Source organism: Vitis riparia, chromosome 5 (assembly GCF_004353265.1).
Source record: "Vitis riparia cultivar Riparia Gloire de Montpellier isolate 1030 chromosome 5, EGFV_Vit.rip_1.0, whole genome shotgun sequence".
Taxonomy (NCBI): Eukaryota; Viridiplantae; Streptophyta; class Magnoliopsida; order Vitales; family Vitaceae; genus Vitis; species Vitis riparia.
In genome coordinates this window covers 4,523,123-4,532,775 of record NC_048435.1, presented here as the reverse complement: position 1 = coordinate 4,532,775, position 9,653 = coordinate 4,523,123, and the positions used below count along the sequence as shown (strand labels likewise).

At 34.8% G+C, this 9,653-nt stretch overlaps 1 protein-coding gene across 1 annotated transcript; it reads left to right on the top strand.

Annotated features, from left to right (window-relative positions):
- The first annotated feature begins 967 nt into the window (after nucleotides 1-967).
- LOC117914651 (vacuole membrane protein KMS1) lies at nucleotides 968-8,725 on the top strand. The gene is made up of 8 exons (XM_034830071.1): nucleotides 968-1,275; nucleotides 3,225-3,436; nucleotides 3,815-3,893; nucleotides 5,541-5,840; nucleotides 6,783-6,940; nucleotides 7,774-7,890; nucleotides 8,237-8,416; nucleotides 8,515-8,725. The coding sequence occupies exons 1-8, from the start codon at nucleotides 1,200-1,202 to the stop codon at nucleotides 8,713-8,715; spliced, it is 1,323 nt and encodes a 440-aa protein (XP_034685962.1). The 5' UTR covers nucleotides 968-1,199; the 3' UTR covers nucleotides 8,716-8,725.
- The last annotated feature ends 928 nt before the right edge of the window (nucleotides 8,726-9,653 follow it).

The window sequence follows — 9,653 nt, the reverse complement described above, 5'->3', positions numbered from 1 at the left end:
GGTCGCAACTCTTTTTCCTCCCTTTCACTCCTCCTACGGTGCTCCTCCTCCAATTGGGGTTCTTCCATTCGATCCCTATCCTGTGTTTTCCAAATAAATATATTTGTTTTTGTTTGCTTCGCGTTGTACACCAACACAAAGGATTCTTCCTTCTCATCCCATCTGCAGACCACCCTTGCCGGATGGAGCAATTCAATCCAAGCAAAGGAACTTGCTTTGAATTTCTCTCGAAGCTCGATTTTGTTTTCTCCCGTGCTCTGGTCTGCATGACGTTGACGTGTAGCATTTCTTTTGCTTTACGAATGAAATTACCATTGGCATCTTAATTAGGAAATCACCGAAAGATTTCTGTTGATAAGGAAGTTGATTACGTGGCGACATGTCACACCCTTGTAGTCAGCAGCACAATGGAATTCTTTTATTGGAGAACATTATGACTTTACAGCCAATATTGTTGACCCGTGATTTGGGCTGGGCTATGTTATTGGACCTTCGTTTAAAATTAAAATGGCGTGTACAACTGGTCCAATATATAAATCCTAATCACCATGCACGCAATCAACTGCAAAGCATGAGGGAAACATGGAGTAATTAAAAGACTAGAAAATGGACCACATTACACAGACGTTACTACTTTGAAGCAACTCCTAAATTTTAATAATAATTTGGATGGTGTAGAAGAATAGAATATGGTATTTTATTTTATTTTATTTTTATCATTTTTAAAATTAATTCCATAAATATATTGGAAATTGAAGTATTTATCTCTTTAAATAAATAATTGTAGGTTTATTTATTGCATATAATTAAAATATGTACGTAAAAAAGGAAAAAAAATTAAAAAATAATGGAAAATGATGTGTTAATTACGCATTAGGAAACAAAAACAAAAATTAATTTCCTTATCATTTACACGGTGAAAAAAACCGAAAGAGAAAGCACATAATATAGGTGGAGAGTTGTCAGTTGCAAATGAAGCCCCATCAGAGAGCGATAAAAGCTCTTTTTCACAAGGGGTCTTCACGCCAACTCTTGCCCTTCTCCTTCTGCTCCGTCTAGATCTGTCCGATTTCGTCAATTTTCTCTGAAGATCGTCTGCCCCTTTCGCATGCAGAGGCAATTTCTCTGAGAAGAAAGCGTCCGGATAGTCGAAGGAGGTCGGGATTTGTATGGTTTATTGGTTGTAGCATGTGGGCATAATGGGGTCCAGAAAAGAAGTCGCTTCTCCTTCTTCTGCATCTTCTTCTTCTGGGTCTCAAGACATGGCGATATCAGGTCGGCCTGCTCTCTATCTCTCTCTCTTTGTTAATTTATTTGTGGAGTTCGGTGATTGTGATTTGGAGCCCTTGGAATTGTTTATTATATCATTTGTAGGTTTTATCGAGCTTTTGTTGGGGAGAATTTCGATGAAATGGTTTTTTCACCGAGTTGGAATCTCGGTGGGAAAATATTGTCTGTCTGATCGGTGTGAGAACACGGGTCTCAAATGAATTTTTTTTCTTTTTCTTTCCAGTTTATGATTTGTGTTGTTTTGGATTCTAAAAGCGAAAAGCAATGATTAAAAAATAAAAAGCTCTGCTGAAACAAGTGAATCGGTTCTATTCTAGGGTTTCTAATGATGGAAAATCTAAAATCAAAATTTCTGTTTTTTCTTTTAATCTTTTTCTACATTTTCTCGATAATCAAACAGGGCATTAAGGTCCAGATCATATGATTTATGAGAAAAAGTGTGTCCCTTATTATGGGCATTGGTAATCTTTGACGATTACAAGTTTTAGCCCCATGTTCAATCACATATTAACACATAGAGAATTGACAATTTCAATGTACAGCATTCTGGTTAGCAGTATGAAATGCTTGAGTGTAATTCTTAAATTGCTTATCCCTGTTTGTGGCCTAAACTTGTATGTCAAATTCGACAGGATTATTAATGCGATCATGATATAAAACAATTTATCAAGCACTGAGAGATTAGAATCTTATATTAGAGGCTGGTCCTCTGCTTTTTTTTTTTCATTAAAAAAATGTCTTTCTCCTTTTCCCTCCCTTTTTGGAGGTTAGATGCAACAATACAATGAAATATGGGGTGGTTGTTTTCATAAAATGAATAAGGAAGCTGTAGTTTTAGACAATGTCCTGACATTTAGGTAACACCATCTTCTCATTCATTGACCCTGGTACAGCCATTTGAATTAGATTTTCTAGTTAGATTTGGGTGTGTGATTTGCCCTCCATGAGCTTATTCATTGTCATTCCAGCCAGGCTGTGCACTCCAAAGGTCTTATTACTTCATGGAAGAATTCCTTCCTTTCAATCTTTTCATCTAAATAATGGGAATCTTATGAATTTAATTATTTGGGGACAATATCGAGTTCCATATTGCTAATTTGCTGACTTTGCCCTTGTATAGCTAAAGGAATCTACCTTGCTGATTTTCGTAGAGCTTGGAGTTCCTTACATCTTGTTTTCATTTTCTCTTACTTTTTTTTTGACAGATAATTTTTTTTCTTCTCTTTCGGGAAATTGAATGTGGATATCCACTTCCCTACCCTAATCCCTTGCAAATTGAGGTTTCTTGTTTTCCATTGTTGAGGCTGGGTGTTTTTTGCCTTTTAGATATACGCATTGTACATTTTTTTATATGTTTGATATGACTTCTCTCTGTTGCCATCTTATGCTCCCTGCTGGACTTTCCCTGCCTGTGTTGTGTAGAATGCGTAAAACCTTGACAGCTATTCTGTCACATTTATAGGTTTTTCACTTTTGCAATTACATATATACTAAGCTTATTCTTTAATATAAAATTTATTTATTAAAAAAACATTTTTATAAATAGCATATTACGAGGTTGCAATTACAAGGGATTTGAAGGTAAAAAGGAGGAGTGCCTTGTTTGCTTGTGGATTGGCAAGTTAAAGGTTAAAAAAAATTGTTAGAAAAATGAGTTTTGATTTTCTTTAATGTTTGAGCAATATAGAAACATATATTATTTTTAATTAGCTGCACTTGCAGAATTATTGTGCTTTTCTATCCATTATTTATTAACATGGTTGCAATCTTATCTATAAATTAATGGGGATATTTTTTGATGCTCATCGTGTATTTCTTTTCTTTTAAAAAAAGAGACAGAAAGAGAAGAGAACACAGTGAGATCTCAATTTCTGAAGGAAAGAAGTTTAAAGACATTAAATTCCAGTAAGTTATGCAATTGCTACTTTTTGCAGGACTCTGTGAAAAGCAGCAGCAGGAGATGGAAAATTTGACCCTAACAACAGAACCATTCAAAGTATTAAAGCTTTTCATTTTGGCCGTTGTCCAACATGTTAAGCAATCAGTAGCATACCTTTTGGCAAAAGGTGGTTGGGTTATGCTTTTAAGTGTTGTGGCTATGGCTCTTGGGTTTGTGCTGATGGCCATTGATGGGCCTCATGAAAAGGTATTTATATTCAGGCTTGTTTTAAGTAGGTCTTTATTTGGTAACATGTTAAATTCTGGTAAGCAGACAGAAAATATGTTTTTCAGAACTCTAAGCAACTGGTTATCATGCTCAAGGGCAGTTCACATCATTACTGTGTAAATAAATTCAACCATTTATTCTATACTTTTGTGCTTACGGGGCTCATGATGTCATTTAAAGAACTGTTTTAATCTTTAAGCTACTTAATTTCCCTGCTGTGGATGTTAAATTACATGTACACGTTTGTTTTAGGTTTGTAATGTATGATCTTTCATTTACTTTTCTCATCCATCTTGGTACGTTGTTTGGACTCTTTAATTGAAAATAACAAATACATGGTAATGACTTTTTCTGCAGCATGTTCAGGAGCTTCATCAATATTTCCTGTTTGGATTGTGGTGGATAGCTCTTGGCATTGCGTCTTCTATTGGTCTTGGTAAGCAAAATTTACATACAAGATCATGCAATTTAGTGCCCTCATGAGTAATCTTGGTAATGTGGAATGGTTGGTATTTGGATATAGTTAATAGTGGTTGAGATAGCACTACTATGTTTCATAACAATAAATTATAATCTAAAAGGGATGGTAGGCTAATACCTTTTTTCTGTTGTTTGTTTGTGCGTCAATACGTTACTATATATGCATGAAAATGTAGATATAGTCATTCCACCTACCAAAAAAGATAGTCATTCAACCCGATCCAGGTAGTTGAATAATTGAAATAAATAACTGCACCCAGTCATGTTGATTTAATAACCAACTGAAAAACAACTTGTACATTTTGACAATTGACTAAGTTGACAGGTCCAAAATTTCTTTTTTTTTTTTTTTTTTTTCAAGACCTCTAGTAATGCCTTCAAACTTTTGCTGTGCTTTAAGCATTAAGATCACGGAGAGCCGCATATCTCGGAGAAATCAAAATATATTAGTTTCCTTTGTCTACCAAAGTCTGGAAGTTTGCATCTTGCCCTAAACATTTTATGGTCATAATGTATATATCCCGTTATTATCCTTCTGAAATAAAAAAATTCTTTAGGAAGGATGGAACAATATGTGGCTTAATGTTCTTTTTTGTAGTCTCTATCTCAATTAAGGATTTGATCAAGCTCAACTCTGTTGGTTATCTACATGACAAGGACATATTAGATGAGTGTCAGTATCTAAGATGTGAATTGTGTGATAGACTTTCTATCACATCTATCTTAGAAAATAAAATAAAGTAAATCATTGTGCATGAAAAGATGGATATTCCTGCTTAGACAAAAATGAGATCATTCTACTATATAACAATGATTAGCTATTCAATTAGTAGAATGGATGCTGCATCAATCCAATAACAGTAATTACAACTGTGTGAATTGAGTTGAACAACATTACAGTTTTTGGTGACCCTAGGTACAAGGTGCCTTATCTGTAGATTAATAAGGTTAATTTTGGCACCTCATGTTTTATGAAGTCGAGCACCTTTTCTTAAATAACGTATCCGACTTTCAAATGTCAACAGAAGCTTTTAATTGAGAATACCATACATTGCTTTGATGAACAGTGGATTTTAATTTTCAATCCTCATTAAAGATGGACCCCCTCTATAAAAATATTTTAGTGTCAACTCATAGCTTCTCAAAATCCAGTCCAATTTATTTCTGTCAGGCTCCATTTTCAATGCCTTTTTTCTTTGTCCTAATCAGCAAAGGAGGGCATGATTAAAACTAATATAGGACAATTGAAACCATTTAAGGATTTCTTCAATGGTGCATTTTGTTTTTAGTATTCTCTCAAAGTATCAATTTGCATGATTCATATATTTTAAATGCAAAAGTGGTAGTACATTAATTTGGCATATTTGGCAGAATTCAAATAAAAATCATTGCATTCTCTGATATCTACAGGTGGTTGAAAGGCATCTCCTTTATTTTTTTGGTTCCTTTTTGGTGGGACTTTTGTACAACTTTTATGACTGCAAACATTTGGATTCTTATACCTCAATTTGCTATTCCACAAATCAGTAACCTTTATCTTGTTTTCTTTTCTTTTCCTTTATTATTATTATTATTTTTTTAATTATTATTATTATTTGCGCAGGGTCTGGTTTGCACACTTTTGTCCTTTATCTGGGGCCTCATATTGCGCTATTTACAATAAAAGCCATGCAATGCGGTCGAGTTGACATAAAAAGTGCTCCATATGATACAATACGATTAAAAAGTGGCCCCTCGTGGCTTGATAAGGATTGTTCTGAATTTGGACCTCCAGTGTTTTCATCATTACATGCCTTGCGGGTTCCACTTAGTAGCATATTACCCCAGGTTCAGGTAGAGGCTGTTCTGTGGGGTATTGGGACGGCACTTGGGGAGCTTCCTCCATATTTTATCTCAAAAGCTGGTATGATAACAGAATTTTATGTGATATTTGTTATGATATGATTACAAAAATAAAGAACACGTTTTGGAAGTACCTTATTGAAAAAACAAATTAATTCTGATTCTTTGGGAAACCTAATGTTGTGTCTAGATCAATGTGAAGTTGTAAACGGAATTTAATGTAACAAAACACCACCTTTGTGGTAAGGATGCCTTTGTCTTATTTATCTTAGGATTGTTTTAGCTACTTGACTTCTATAAGTCATCATACACCTACATTCAATGGGTTAATTTTCTGGAAGCAACTGAAGGTACTGAAACTCGAAGTTAAAATCTTGTGTACCTAAACTTAAGGTTTAAGTTAAAAGCTTTATCTAGTATCTTTGAGTTTCATGATTTATGAAAGACTGATTCAAGCATCCATCTTGTCAAGTTGATTGAAACCATTTGGAAATATTATTATTTGCACATGCTGCTTTGCCATCAAACTTGGAAATCATTACATTCCTGGGCACCCAGGGGGACTCCATCTCTATGTGTGGGTGCGGCAAGGGTGGAGAGTTGAGTTGGCATGGCATGATGCAGAAGGTGATAGTTGATAGACATTTAGATTTTAAGTTGCACAAACCTCAAAAGACTGCTACAGGATATGCAAAAGTTATTTTTGTGAATCTGCATTAATGATTTTGCATTGCCAGCAACCCTATTTGCAATTTCCCATCTTCAGATATTTGCTCTTGGCCCTTTTGAGGTTCAAATTACATAGTAATTAATTTAGATTTTATATTGGATGGATTGTTTTTTATCTGGGATAGATGTCTTTTGTGCTTCTATGACTAGCAAGGTTGTGATTATTTCTTTTTACAATGATTGATTTGGCAGAAATGGGTTGTACAGATTGCTTCGATAGCTTGAAGAACCTTTATTTTGAGTGTAATCTTACCTTAACCTATTACTTCTGCAGCAAGTTTGTCAGGTAGCAAATCAGATGCCATAGAAGAATTGGATGCTTCCTTGCCTGAAGATGATGGAGTCGTATCTACACATCTTAAACAGATTAAACGCTGGTTTCTATCACATTCACAACACTTGAACTTCTTTACCATTCTGGTGCTTGCTTCGGTTAGTTTGGGTTTCATCATCCTCATTTCCTGGCTTTATTGCAGAATTGGTTTGTCAATGCTGCAATGAGTAACATTTTCTTTTCTACATGACTACTTCAATGCACCCCCACTACTATAATAAGTCATTTTGTTTGTTTAAATAATTTATGGTTGCCTTCTATTAGAGTCTCATATTTTTCAGCATTTAAAGGGTAAATTTGTTGCTTTTATTAGAAAATAGTTCGTGGTAGATTTTGTGGTAACAATTGGCCTGGAAGGCCAATATGCATCAACAACCTTGATTATATGTTTCTTTAACATTGATTTTTCATTTGACATGCTTTTCATTAACTCCAAACTAATAGGCATAGTGTTGATCTGTGTCACGCTCAGCATTTATATCTCATGCAAACATACAAACAATTCTCTACTTAATGTGCCAGCAACTTCACTATGTTTTTATATGTTTTATATAAGGTCTATGTTGCTGAAGAAACAGTCTATCTACCAAATATGCTAGTAAAACGAAGTCCTGATGAGTATTGAATGAGATTGTATCTTCAAGTATTGGTTCCAAGCCACAACTGGCAGTATTTACCTAAATTCTTCAAAATTTTTACTTTCAAGTATGCATAGAGGGAGAGCTTCTAGCACAGATCGTATCAGATTGAAATTGGCAACTGGGTTTTAAGTGTTATGCAGCAATTTATAATCTTAAATAATATAGATCTTAAGCAGAATTTACCTTCATATGAAGATGCAGACTTTGCGTTTGAGAAAAAGTAAGTCTAGATATTTCTGATTAGCAATTTATTGATATGTACCTCCTGGTTGACTGTTGTATTGTTTTAGGTGCCGAATCCTCTATTTGACCTTGCTGGCATAATGTGTGGACAATTTGGGATTCCATTTTGGAAGTTTTTTCTTGCAACATTCATTGGAAAGGCAATTATTAAAACTCACATACAGGTTTGTGTAGTTCTTACTTTCATATTCTTGATATTTCAGACATAGCATAGATGTAATATTGCTGCTCTTCTTTTCCACCTTCCCTTTTTCGTTTCCTCACACCAGTAGTGTTGTTCCTAGTTATTTGCTTTGCAAATTATTTCAATTTTTGTTGTTTTGCCTTTGCTGCTTTAGTGTTGACACTCTTTTTCTACTTTGATTAATAGCCAGAAAAATAAAGAGATGTAATTCAAAAGAAGAAGAAATGAAATGTGTGAATTTTATTATCTTTGTTGGGGAAATCTCATTCTTAAAGCCCATATATATATTGATTTCTAATTAGGTTTCTTTTGATTCCTCTCTGCAGACAGTTTTCATTATTTCAGTTTGCAATAATCAACTCCTTGATTGGATAGAGAATGAGTTGATTTGGGTGCTTAGTCTTATACCTGGTTTTGCTTCTGTCCTGCCTAACCTCATTTCCAAACTGAACGCAATGAGAGATAAATACCTGGCACCCTCACCTCCTGTGCCCTCAAATATGAAGGTCAGTGGTGCTACACTATGCTGGGCATCTTTCTAATTTTTCCATTTTCTGAAGATAAAATCATTTTAATTTATCCATTATCTTGCTCAAATATGAAGGTGAAGAAATGGGATCTGTCATTTGCTTCAATCTGGAATACGGTTGTCTGGCTCATGCTCATCAACTTCTTTTTCAAGATTGTGACGGCAACTGCACAGAATTTTCTTAAGAAACAGCAGGAAAAGGAGTTACTCGCATTGAAAGATGAGTTGTCAGAATCAACAGTCTCAAATGACCAATCTGATCAAGTAGTTCAGTGAACTTTGAAAATTATTAACCCCTTTTTTTTTTTTTCCTTCTTTTGGTTGGGGAGTTGGGGGGGGGGGGGGGGGGGGGGGGGGGGGGTTGTAATCTACCCCAAAACTCTGCTGCATTAGAAGTACCTCTGAGAAAGTAGCATAGAAATAGGAACACAAGGGCAACAGCAGAGTTCACAGGTTTATTTATCCTGGGTGTCATATTGGGGATGAATTGTTTTGGATGGAATTTTACTCCTATTGTTAACTACCTTTTTCATACTGGAAGATTGGATTCCTTTCATTCTTCTTTCCATTTGTTAGACATATTATTTGCTTATATGCTCTGGCTCTGGCTCTGGCTCTGGCAATTGAAATTTTGGATTGATCCATAAATTCTTCAACTTTTTCTAGCCCGAACATCAATTCAACATCTTATCAAGGATTAGAATATCATTTACAAATAGAAATAGCTTACCAAAATAGCCACCAATGTACTCAGGACAGAAGCATCTATTGTTGTTGTCCCAAATTCGAACTTCTTACTCCATGCTTCAGCCTATAAAAGTGTTATTCTGTGTTATTTTCTTTCAGTACAAATCCTTCCCTGCCATTTGTAAATTTCTTATTTTGCATAAAACTTTTAACCATCAAATGAGTTTTGTACTTTTTTCTTTTTTTCAACTTGAACGCTCATTTGCTTTTCAATGTTTTTCTGCAAGGAAACAACTCATGCTACGCATGGTTCATCCTCTCCATCATACCATTATACTATTCCATGTTTAGAGTAATAAGTTTTAAATTCCTTTTCAATGGTATGATCACCTCCTTTATTAGACCTAAGACTCCTAGTTTTTTTTAGGGAACTCACATTCATTATCAAACCTAAGAAATTTCAATTTCTTCATATTCCTTATGGCGTGGAGGTGTTAAACTATTGGCAAACCAATATCTCTTTGTTC